The sequence below is a fragment of the Choristoneura fumiferana genome, chromosome 25 (genome assembly GCF_025370935.1).
Source record: "Choristoneura fumiferana chromosome 25, NRCan_CFum_1, whole genome shotgun sequence".
Classification (NCBI taxonomy): Eukaryota; Metazoa; Arthropoda; class Insecta; order Lepidoptera; family Tortricidae; genus Choristoneura; species Choristoneura fumiferana.
This window is the reverse complement of record NC_133496.1, coordinates 5294849-5307909: the sequence shown is the minus strand read 5'-3', so window position 1 is coordinate 5307909 and position 13061 is coordinate 5294849. Positions and strand designations below refer to the sequence as shown.

Here is a 13061-nt window from a genome sequence, read left to right as displayed (position 1 = left end):
TCACAGGAACATAAATTCATCGAGTCTTGTATGAATGGCATGAGCACGCTGTTGAAACAAGACTGCGTAAATTGAACCGAATATATCGACGCTGGCTTGCTGCCGCCATTTGCTAATGACGTTTCCGGTTGACAAATTATGCAGGAATTAGTGGTATAATAGCGTGGGTTTTGTGATTTTCTTAAATTTTATAGTAAAATGGATTGGCAATTAACATGTCGAGTATGTCTGGAGAGTGGAGACATGGTATCCCTCTTCGACTGGGATGAAAATAATGAACAACTCGGTGACAAGTACACTTACTGCTGTGGCGTGGAGGTACGTAAAAATTACGACACAAAATGGTTGCGATGGCCACCCTATAAATTTTTTCAAGCAATAATGTTGCTATTATTGTTTTATTTGTAGATATTGGATGATTTCGCTGACATCCCCAAATTATAAACCTTCAAAATTGAATTTTATTTTGGCTTGATGATGAGGGATTTTATGCTTTCAGGTGTCGAAAAATGATTCTTTGCCGACGCTTATTTGTCTGAACTGCGTGGATCGCTTAACATTCGCGTTTCAATTCAAGCAGCAATGTCTGACTTCGAACGACACTCTAAAAGAATGTCTCGAAGAATTTACGAGGAGTTCTGCTGCTGTTACGGCGTCCTCTTCAAAGAACGGCAAGTATCTATTAAAATTCATCTCGAAACATGCAGCTTAGTTTATTGCTCTTGTTAACTCATAGAATAAACATTATTCTGGTAAATAAACACATGTTTACTAAAATAGTAAAGCAACAATATCATCAGCCTATCCTATACCATTTGCTCTACAGTGACAGAAACTGAAACTATTAGCATAAAGCAAGAGAATGGTCTCCTGCTTCAATATGAGCTGCCGGTGGAGCATGATCCTCAGATCCAGTGGACACGGACACTAACCAAGGCCCAGAACAATGTTGTTGTGACGAAAGCACCCAAGCCTCGAGCGAGGGGGCGTCCCAGAAAATATCCAAATAAACAAGGTCAGATAGGTAAGTGTGATTCATACTTCTTAAGAATTATTGAATAATTGATTACAAAAATTGAATTAGGAAAAATAGCATGATAAATTTAGTACATTATAGCTGATTCAAGAGCTTCCATTGAATTATGCCCAGCTTTCGCTGGTTGAAAATGTCAGAGGCCCTATCAGTTTAGTATTAGAATGTGTGTTTATAGATTTGATTAAGAGAAATGTAGATTTATTGTGATTTATTGAGATTGCGTTATCCTGCGAGTGAAACTGATCTTTTGACTTAGGGGGCATTCATTTATTACGTAAGACGGCTTTGGCCAGTTTTTGGCCACCTTTTGTAAGAAAAAATAAGAATGGGCCTCCCCCCTCCCCCCTGTGCCATATTTATTACGTAAGAATCGAAAGGAAAAAATGAATACACATTTGGATATTTAGCGACATGCTGTCTACGCAAAACAAGTGATGACTAGTTTAAAAGCGGGGTCAGTTCCCGAGAAGTGCAGTGCAGGCGGCGCGGATCTGTTGCCATGGAAATCGTTTACCTATACGCATATAATAATATTATCAGAGCGCGCGCTTTTTCAAAGTATAATCTTAACTTTGCGCTTTTTTGTGATCTTACATAAGAACTATCAAGACCCCCTCCCACCCCCTTGGAAGAAAAATAAGACATGGTCGACCCCCCTCCCCCCCTAAATCGTCTTACGTAATAAATGAATGGCCCCTTACACATTCCTTACAAATCTAAGTTCTCTAAACTTTTACTTAGATAGCATAAACCATGGTGTGACCAATGACTTTTTTGGGTAATTTTGGATAAGTTAAACGGTCATTGAAACTGGTATACAAAAATTTTAAATCACAAGTAGTTAAATAAGAAGCTCTGTGGCATGCATGGCATCCCAGTCGTTTAAACTGTTATAATATCAATTTTGTCCTTATGTTGTCAATATTACATGTGGATGAAAAGAAGATTGATGGACACATTGTGACTATTATGAGTAGCAAATGAAACAGAAATTAGTCAAGCTGTTATCAAACTACTTTTAAAGGTTGCTTTGGAAGTCAAAGTCACTGGTTTAAGTGACGTAACTAAAGGGTGGCGGGGCCGGCAAAATGCCACGGGCCCCTGACCCAAGAGGGCCCCGGCCCAAGAGGCCGCGAGGTCAGAAATATTTTTTTAACATTGTACCAAGTGCAAAGATATTTTATGTTTAATGTTAAGTGCATAAAGTCGTGTGTACATATTTTGCAACTATATACTGTACCTAAGTATTTTGTTTTATATTAAATGATATTGTAACGGATAACTCACGTCTTAAACCGACTTTAGCTCTCAGGAGCACGCGAACGCGACTCTCCGTTACAATATCATTTAATATGAGTGAATCTCACGGTAGTTTCATGTTCAAAATATTTTATTTTACTTAAAATTAAACTAAGTACAACGTAACAATTTTTACTGATGGGCCCCATCAAAAGAATTTGCCACGGGCCCCAGATGGTAAAGTTACGCCACTGGGTTTATGGGAATGAACCATAAACCAGAGCAACATAATATGTGTCTAAGAAACATGAAATAAATGAATTTTAATTTTAATTTAATTTTAAAGTATGTATTTCAAACTAATATTAACTTAGAATAAAATGCTTCCCTCAGATGTATCTCCATACCAGCGCAAGAAGCAGAAGTCCCCTCAGAAAGAGCAAGAGTCACTGACATCACTTCTCGCTTCTGGCTCTCTGGACCTGAAGGAGGAACCAGCCGATGATGAGCCATTTGAGCATCATGAAGGTACAATATATTTTTTTATGGGCTATATCTTGATAACGCAGTGTTAGCATTATTATTATTACCAAAACAAAACCTCTATATGTCGCGCATCAGTCAAAAAATTGGTCCTAAATATTTAAAAATACATGAAAGAGACATTACACCACCATTACACTCTATAGAGTACTGATGGTACATATAATATTATTTTGCTGTCATATTTCATCATTATATATGACATGCAATGGTTTTTTTATTATTATTATAAGGTTTTCAACTCAGCATAATGAGAGTTAAACCACCTCTGTGTGAGGTTTGCCAGAAGGTAGAAGATTAGTCCCATTTGTTGTTGGAATGTTTTCGGAAATCAGACTTGAGAAGAAGAGTTCTTGGAGGTTTGGGTCCCATGCACAATAGCCAGGTCAATTGTTAGCCTCTCAGAGCCAACATCTTACAAAGCCATTTGCATTATACCACTTTTTTGATATCGTCGTTGATACTGCACAACCGGCAATACCGCGTAACTAGCTTTTTCCATAAGGTATAATTTTCACTGTCAGAACAGTACTAACCTTGTACTGATCTGACAATGAAAATTGTACCTTATGGAAAATGCTGGACACGCGGTATTGCAGTATCACCGACGATATGTCCCTTGTGTAGGGTAATGAGCGAGCACCCATGAGGCTGACATGATCACCTGGAGTGTTCATAGCCTCAACAAAAAAAAAAAAGATTCAATGTTACATGAAACATAATATAATTTAAGCTTAAAATAAGTTGGTCAAGGGAACAAACCTTTGTTTTTCATTTGAATTGAGAGACAATCTATGTAGATCCACTGGGCAATCGTAAATACACAATACTTTTTTTATTATTTATTTATTTATTATAATCAAAACAAATAACAAAGAACTTATTATGCCACTATTGGAAAATCCACACATGTAACATGAATATGTCTACCTGGACAATAGATTTACTTATAATATTACGGTTTAATACCACAAAAGTATTGAATCAAAAGCATTGTACGTACTTTTTATTTAATTTTAAATAATTCATAAGCATGCGCATTTTTGCGGAAAACGAACCCACTTAACCTACAAATCACATTGTGATGTGGAATAGTTTGTAACAGTCAATGAATTTTCAGATTTTGGTGGCGGAGATGATCCTGATTTTGAGCCTGAAGAAGAAGCAGAAGCAGAAGCGGAAGCAGAGTCTGACAGTGCTATTAAAAAGGAGGTATGTGGGTTTTAAAGTGTAATACTTCAAAAAACCTGATGATTAAGCTTGTGTGTTAAAGCTTGTTTCTAATTTTGTGGTCTTTGAGATTTGTAGTGTAATAATATCTGATGGAATAAGGTAGGATAGGCACTTACGTTTAGGAAGGGGGGTATGCGTTGCGTGGTTGTGTGACGACGCGCGTCGAAAATGACCTAAATTACAGATAAAGCTCAAAATGTAACCAATATTTGGAGACTTTCGACAATTGATAATTGACACATTTATTTCCAGATTTGTCTGATTCTTATTATATATAAATACCTACTCGATATGTCTATACCTAATTCTAATTGATTTACTCTCACTAAAAAATTCCGACGAACTTGGCGAAACAAAATGCCTGGGAATCGGGAAGAAATCATTTGTAATTCTAATTTGATTTAGGTGCAGACTACTCGGAAGCGCGGACGTCCACGCAAGGTGGAGAAAACGGAAACGGAAGACGGGGAGGACATGCTGCTCAAGGAAACCATCATGGCGTTCTCTGAACCTATCCCTGACCATATCCTGAACCCCAAACCGCGACAGAAGTACACGCAAAAGAAGAGATATGTTTACGAGAAGACGTGAGTACTAGATAACATCCATATTCATATCCCATAACATCATATTCCATAGAAAACAAAAGTAGTGACTGTTAAAGGAGAGTCTACTATTATGTTCAGCAAAAGTTGTCTTCTTTAACAATAAATATCGAGTAAGTTACATAATACACATTGTGTAAAGCTCCATGTAATTATATGCATGTAGTTTGGGAATGTGTCAAACGAAGTTGCAAAAGGTAATAGATGAAATACATAATGGTTATTTGATATATTATACATTTTAGTGATACTATTGCTTGAATGAATTTTATGATCATGTAATTTGCAGATTGATTTTGGTTAGGTTAGGTTTATTTTGTCACATACCTAGAAAGTATTCCATTTCGCAGAAAATTTCTTTACATCAAATGACCATTATGTATTTTATTTGTATGTTATATTGTGTGAATGTTTATTTCAGGCATACATGTGAAACCTGCGGTGCTTCGTTCACATCCAATGCGTCGCTGCAAGCACACATACGACGGCACTTGGGCATCAAGCCTTTCGTCTGCAGGTAAGTCATAAAGGAGCCGTAAAAGTAACAAATTTGGAGTTGAAATAAAAAATAAAAAAAGACTCCAAAAAACCAATCATAATTTGATTGCTTAGTAGCGACATCTCTTGTCTGGGTGAGCGGTTGGTTCCGAAAGAGTGTGACGTCTCTCGATGAGAGCGGAACATAGATGTCGCTAGTGCTGCTGCATAAGTAGCGTAGTAGAAATAAGCAACCTGAGATATGTATGCATAGGAAAAATTCGTGTCTAGATTCCTTCCAGCGGTGGTGTAGGGGTTATAGCACGCAGCACGGATTGCTGAGGACCTGGGTTCGATTCCCAGCGCTGGTCTCTTTTTCTGGTTTTTCTGTGCATCCATGTCTCAGTTTGTATTTTCGATATAAAGGATAGAGTTAGGATAGGTTACTGTGTCTCTCTGATCAACGTAGTAAGCTAGAGAGGGACTGATAATACAGAAGATACTAAATGTGCTCTCTGCTCATGCCTTGTGCGTACTCGTATCTATCTATTTAATACCTTTAAACAAGCGATTCTTGTATAATCTGAATCCGAGATCGGCTCCAACAATTTCGATGAAATTAGGTATGGTGAGGGTTTTCGGGGATGACAAATCGATCTAGGTTGGTCTTATCTCTGGAAAAACGCTTGGTACCGAGTTTTAGTCCGAGCGGAGCTCGGTCGCTCAGGTAATTATTTGTAATAAAATGTACTAAGGTTAAGGGAATATGACCGTTTTACAAATACATACAACAAAGTAAAAAAAATAAACCAAGTTAGTTGAACTTCCCTTGTTTCTATTTATGAAGCATTTGTTGCTAAATATTACAACTACTTCCAGATATCTTCCTGTTTAACCGAATCAAATTAGGTTTGATGCAGACTAGAGGCCATATTGCCTAACGCGCTCGGATTCACGACCTCATTTATCGTCTCTTTCTACCATAATCTCTACCCCGTTTGACAAATTGTCCCTACTTTGAAAAAAATCTCGTATCTAAAATCAATATGTCCACAAAATTGAACCTTGACATAATCTTCATAAAGTTCACTCTGGAAAATCATGTATTTTGAGGTACAATTTTTTTTTAAGTAGTGACGAAATTTAAAATTATTGATTGCAATCTACGGACGTTTTACATTAGTCCATTGATTACTATAAAACTAGCTATTGTTAAGATAGAACTACTTATTCTTCTGATAAAGCGGGGGCCGCACCTCTTTTATCACAGGAACTCGTATGTAGTTTATCGTGATGAGTCAAACGGTGTCCTTGCGTAACCCAATCCGTTCTCAGTGAAAAACCTTGATTCATTCCTTAAACTAGTTTGCTAATGTCGTTCGGAACTCGAAACAAAAGATCCGTTTTCTTTCTCTTTCTCATTTGAATCTTCAAAAAAACGAAGAAAACCGAAGAGTTTCGATAGACATTAATATTCTCGTACTGTATGTAATTGGGTGTGGGTGGGGTTGCCAACATTGCGGAATAAACTTAAATAAACTTTTTTGGAACTGATTCTCACCCGCGCCCAATCGTTCCCTCACACGCTGTTAAAATTATATTATCTGTATCATGTTGAGAACGCACCCGCACCCTATGGACAAGTCAACCCAATAAACAAATACTATGGACAAAGTCTAGAGAAACGTTAAAAACATATTAGACTATTCTGACCATGGTTTGCTGTGATTGTATTAATTAATTAATCATAGCTTGCTACTTTTCTTTTGGTTGTTTAAAAAAAAATCATTAAAAAAAAACATTAGAATAGTTCAAAAAGAGCACCTATGTCCTATATAAACTAAATGACGAAAAAGTTAAAAAAAAATCGTACTTGGGATGTATACTATTTTTTTTTTTTTAGTAATAATATCGCAGAAACATAAACCAGTAGTTATGTTAGTAGGATCTCATTCACAACCATTTAAAAATCGTGAAGTTTCTTGTTGTCATGTCCATATTGTCAACGTCTTTTATGTTCGTACAAAAGAAAGGTTTAAAGTTAAACCAAAACTTTGGTAGTGTGTGCGGCTACGCTTGCGTTCTCAACATGGAGCTGCGGCGTCACATGATGCGGCACACGGGCCAGCGGCCGTACAAGTGCCGCGTCTGCGACCGCCGTTTCGGGGACTTCGGCTCGCGCCAGAAACATGAAAGGCCAGTTGATAACTTAACGGGATTCGAGGCGATAGTCGAGTGTTGTATTAGTAAAATGCTGTGTTTCTGTGACAGGCTAATTGGCGCTAGTATCGCATATCCGTTTGACCACTTTGACGTTCACGTCACGTTTGTGATTGGTTAATTAAATGAGCCAATCGCAAGCAATACTGTAATGTCAATCGAACCTCTCGATATTATCGCCATCTAGTAATATTTCACCTGAGAGAACTGCAGTGCGATGAAAGCGCTAACAATAATGGTTTACACTTGTCACAGGATGCTGCATAAATGCATGAATACTTTATGATTTAAACGTGATTAATATTAATCAAGAAATTAACTGAAACACTCGACTATCGTTCAAGGAGTCCAATAGTCCCAGACATTTAACAGCGTGCGTGGGTACCAGTTATGACGCAACATGCAAGTAAAGGTGATTTTTCGGAGTCGGTTGTCATGAAAAGCGGCTGCGATGGTAACACATTGAATCTCCATTCAACCTCTCACTCTGGCAGCGTCTGTGGCTACTCCTGTGTGATGAAGGAGGCGCTGAAACGTCACATGCTGCGGCATACAGGAGAGCGGCCCTATAAATGTAGGATCTGCGACCGACGCTTCGGGGACTTTGGTACGCGGCAGAAACACGAGAGGTATGTGCCATAATCCATTCTACAACTCATTTAGGCGAGGAGTCTTCAAAATACCACGCTTGGTGACGGGCGGGGTATGGGGCGATTTTTTTTTACACTTAGTCAATATTGGTAGTGTTATTTATTACTATCTCCCACGCCTTCTTCAGGGACTCAAATTCGTAAGATAATATTGTTAATTACCTACCTAGATGTTGCGGCTGTATTGCAATTTCCGCGGTCACGACTTGTCTGAAGTACCTTGGTAATGTAACAAACTCAAACGTTAGTTTTTAATCATTTAGACGGTGCGAGATTGCAGTACGTATCCATAATCCATCGCCGCATGGCTGATGAAACTAAACACGAGCTATAAACGAACAAGTAAATGAAAGGAACGACCTAGTGCAGGGATGGCTAACCGTTAAAGATGGATGTGCCTTTTTTTATGAAAAACTACAATAATCTGGCTATGACGTCCCATCAAAGGATCTTAATGTTTGCATGAACGAAAATAAAATAATCGGATGGTTATTCACGTACTCCAATTATTTTGTCGCGTGCCACAACGTACACGTGTCATTTGTTCGCCAACCCTGACCAGTGTCTTAGGCCCTTACGCCGTCTCAAATTTACCGAAAAAAAAACGCACGATAATTTTCGCACCGTTTAAATAAGGCTTTAGGAACAGACTTAAAGTGTTACTAACATTATATCTCTCTGTACAGGTTACACATGGGCGTCCGTCCGTACCAGTGCTCTCTTTGCGGCAAGGCTTTCACATATTCCTATGTGCTCGCTAACCACATGCTCACTCACACGGGAGAGAAGAAATATTCGTAAGTTCTTGTTTTGATTTATATTGTACTATAAGTAGCTATACCTGGAGTGTTGCAATGCCATAAGTTAACAATTAACAAGAGGTTTTGTGGAGCATTCGGTCAGCAGAACATAGTTCCTTTGTGAAGGATGGTCCCGGAGTCGGTCAAAGTTCCGAGTCCTCGGAATCTATATAACTGTACTAAACTTGAAGTTACATTGCAATCGGATTTATTAGTTCAGAAACGCATTGAGAACCAACAAACAAAAATTGATATTTACAAAAAAAGAAAAGTTGAAAGTACTATTTTTGCTCTTTGTTGTAACAGGTGCGAGCCATGCAACAAGAAGTTCACGAAAGCGCACCATCTCAAATACCACAACAAAGTGCACCACCAAGAGCTGTACATCCAGCAGCAGATGGAGCTGGACGCGAAGAAGATGCGCCAACAAATACACGTGTCCGGCCTGTCCGGTGTGCTGTCCGGACATATCGTGGACGGCACGCTGCAGCTGGTGCAGGCGCCCAGCGAGGGTAATTTAATTGTACACACGATACACAGCAGTACAGTGTCCGCCCTGTCCGGCGTGCTGTCCGGACATAGCGCCGCAAAGGTTTCTTTTCCCTTTGAAAAGATATGGAACCATGCCTATCTATTGGTACCAATGAGTGTTTTCACAGAGGCGAAATATCGTTAGATGGCGTTAGTATCGTGAGGTCTGTTTGACGTTTGCTTGCGATTGGCTCATTTACTTCTTTTTTTTTCTGGCTCGCGCGGCTTGCGCATCCGCCACAAGGCTCATTTACATATTAAACCAATCACGAGCAAACGTCAAACAGACCTCATGATACTAACGCGATCTAGCGATATTTCCTGAGAAAACCCTCATTGTAGTGATTGTAAAAATAGTTTTGTACCTTTAACTAGAAAATGCTAATTTAGTTTTGTGTTAAGACTAATTGTAAATAATCTAAGTACATCTGAAGTTCAAACTTGCTTTTAACCCTTTTGCAGGCATAGTGCATTATAGCGACCACATAAATGAACACTGATATTCGACCTTTCTAAATTTACAATATTTATGGTCAAAATCAATTGAACTCATTCAAAATATTATTTGTTTTTAAATTCATCCCTCAGAGATAAACAATATAAAACTATGATTCATTTTGTAGTAACGTATGTATCTTAATCAGCGGGGCCTGGTAAAGGGTTATTATGAACGACGTTAGACAGAAAAATTCGGACAAATAGCCAAGTACAGTAAAGAACTTTTTTAAGCTTTTACAGCATTTGCAATGCGTAGTGTAGTAAGCAAAGTATCCTTCGTTGTGTTACAAACAGGATATGTTTTAGCAGATGGTGAGCAAGAATTGCAGATGCACGTGGTGGACGAAGCGGAAAACGAGGATAGCGAAGCCAAGGAGACCGACCGTGCCGTCGCCGGCATGCAAGCGGTAACCCACTAATTGTTTATTAAATCAGGCGTTAGAGGAAATCCATAAAGATTGCTATGAAAATTTCATTTATTTTCTTCCTGTGTCACAAACCGCCTGACCCCTCTCCCTTCTAAATATGTGACGTAATTAATGGGTGACCCCTTACTTTGCGAAGGTCCATGCCAAATCTTGATTGAAATGATTGTACTGTATAATAAATATACTAGCAACAATACAGCCTTACCCGGCTCTAGTACCTATTAGTTTTCACTGTGTGGGATGGCGCAGGCCGAAAATCGGCGCTGTCTTTTTTGCCTGCAGCATATGAGCCTGAGCTCATTGCTGCTTGCTTATGTGTACTTGTTTTTTTTTGTGTGTAGTCATGTTTTTTCTGTGGCAATATTTTATTATTATTTAAACTAACCTGACCTGCTGGGATATTCCGAATTATATTAAAACGCCTGGAATAGGAAAGAAAAAAACTTTTATTTTTCGTTACGAAATACCTATTTAGAAAAGTTCAAATCTGATGTACTGAAATTGTGGAAGTACTTAGATTAAGAGTTTGTAATGCATGTAATTAGTTATAATGACTTGCTAAATGTGACTGATATAACTTGGCCAAATAAATGAATATAAATTTATTTTTACAGGTCGTGTTAGACAGCGAGTTTATGGAAGATGACGACAAAGGACAGTAGATTGATTTCGTTCCAACGTATCGCCTGTAACAATACTATTTTAATGATCTTCAGCTGTAAATAATTTATGGATGTTATATAACCCGAGATGTTATTATAAAATGATTTTACTTTGTACAGATATGAAAACTTATCTGGATGTTTATTTTAGAAAACTGTTGACTGCTGCTGGTGCCGCTTTGGGGCATATGCGCAGTTCTGACTTAGTAAGTTAGAAATGCACTAAAAGCTTGCTCGGAAAACACTCCCGAGTTCCGCGTAACACTTTCAGAATTCTTCGTTTTTAACGTTATTTGCTTTTACGTCTATCCAGGCATAGTGCATATATCGACCACATAAATGTGGGATCGTGTGAAGGAAACAAACTTTTGAAAATAAAAGTAGAAAGAATACATTGAAAGCAGAACAGAAAACACATTCAGCAACTAGGCTCACCCGATTATAACTCGCACTCTCTAACTTACTCGCTCATCCCATTCACTCCACAGAAGTTTTCGGTCATTTGCTCCGCTCGTTTCCATCAAATCATTCGCCCACAAATCCACCCTCATTCCCATATAAATATAAAAAAATAAAAATAAAAACGTTCCCGAACTTGGACGCACTTCATTTTTGTAATTTTTTGTTTGATTGACAAAAGAAAAAATACATGTCCATATTTACTGACGATAATCGAATTGAATTACCCAGACAACTAACTAATTCCATTTCTTTCACGCATAAGCCTTGCTTGCAATAAGTCGTACGGCGACTTCACTTTACTACTGTTTACTACTGCGGGCATAAAGCTAGCGTGCATCTCTATCCTATTAAGTTTGTAACAAAAAGACGCAGCACAAAGCGAGCCACAGGCAATTGTGTTAATCGTGAAGGTATTTAATATGGACTCAGTACCTATTTAAATAATGCCACGAGAGTGGAATTGAATGATTACACAGCTACAAAAATAATTAATTTCACAAAAAGGGAATGAATGAAATGAATGATTAAATGTCAAAATCCTGCTGTCATTACACGACATGTTGTAGCTGTTGTGTAATCATTCACTTCAGCTCTCGTGGCACTACCTATACTACATGTTATTTTATGCTGTAGCAGCGAAAGTGGACTAACCTAGAGAAACTAATGAAATTATATCCCGTAGACTGTTTGACAGCACGTAGCACCAATCGATTGACGTACTTTTAAAGAGTTATCTGAGACTTAGAGAGATGAGAGCTAACGTTAATTAATTAATCTGGTTGTAGTTAAGAAATTAATCTGGTTGTACTAAATTTTAATGTCTGGTCGTTACACTTTGCGGAGGTTCTTATCAATGAAATTTACTTTTTTACCCTGCCTCCGCTTTGTAGCGGAGGTAAAATAGTGTGGTACAGTCGAGTTCATAAATTTGTGAGCAAAAATTTTATCAAAAATATATGAACACGAGTCTATTTTAACGGCGTAGAAGCGTGTTCAGATATTTTTGATTTAATTTTTGCTCACAAGTTTATGAAATCGACTGTACATTAAATTTTAATGGTTTGTTATTACTTATTTAGTGCTGTGCCTTCGAATTATTGTTCATATCATAACCTGCAGCAAAGTGCTAAGATTATTATCTCGTAAAGGGAAAATGTAAAGGTTACTTCAGTTACGCTGTTACTGTTTTAGCTTATTGTTAGTTGGATAGGACGGGATAGTTATTGTAAATGTCGTTTAATGTAGTAAGCCCCTTGTAAGTTTCAATGTAACTTAAATAATACAATCATGGAATTAAGTTGCGTTTGTTTTTGTTATCCCTTTCATCGTTTAGCCTAAAAAAAATCTGAAGCATCGACTGCAAATTTATAACACGGCTTAAGTTTGTAGATGGTCAGAAACAGATTTTTCACACCTCTCCTTCAGAAAGTAACTTTTTCCCTGCGAGAGGGAGCAAAGTGCAGCAAGGCTTTTCTAAGAATAAATGCTTTTTGAAGTTGATAATTGTAAAGACACCCATTTTCTAGCTAATTGTTCTTTAATAATATTTAGAATTATTTTTTCAAGTTTATTAATGCTCGGTGTGAAAAGTTGTATGAGCCACTCGGGAGCAAAATTATTTTCTCTAACACTCGCTTAGGATTTACTTTAGAATCTCGACAATCTTTAGCGTCGAGC

At 37.8% G+C, this 13061-nt stretch overlaps 1 protein-coding gene across 2 annotated transcripts; it reads left to right on the top strand.

The window, feature by feature from the left end:
- Nucleotides 1-107: 107 nt before the first annotated feature.
- On the top strand, nt 108-12681 carry LOC141442211 (uncharacterized). 2 transcript variants are annotated; one of them, XM_074107130.1, is made up of 12 exons: nt 108-318; nt 500-671; nt 827-1024; nt 2669-2803; nt 3939-4030; nt 4457-4638; nt 5078-5173; nt 7848-7982; nt 8690-8800; nt 9110-9315; nt 10142-10239; nt 10875-12681. In XM_074107130.1, the coding sequence occupies exons 1-12, from the start codon at nt 199-201 to the stop codon at nt 10920-10922; spliced, it is 1593 nt and encodes a 530-aa protein (XP_073963231.1). In that variant the 5' UTR covers nt 108-198; the 3' UTR covers nt 10923-12681. The 2 variants fall into 2 exon arrangements, with proteins under 2 accessions (XP_073963231.1, XP_073963232.1); XM_074107131.1 differs by lacking the exon at nt 7848-7982 and adding an exon at nt 7195-7329.
- Nucleotides 12682-13061: the final 380 nt, after the last annotated feature.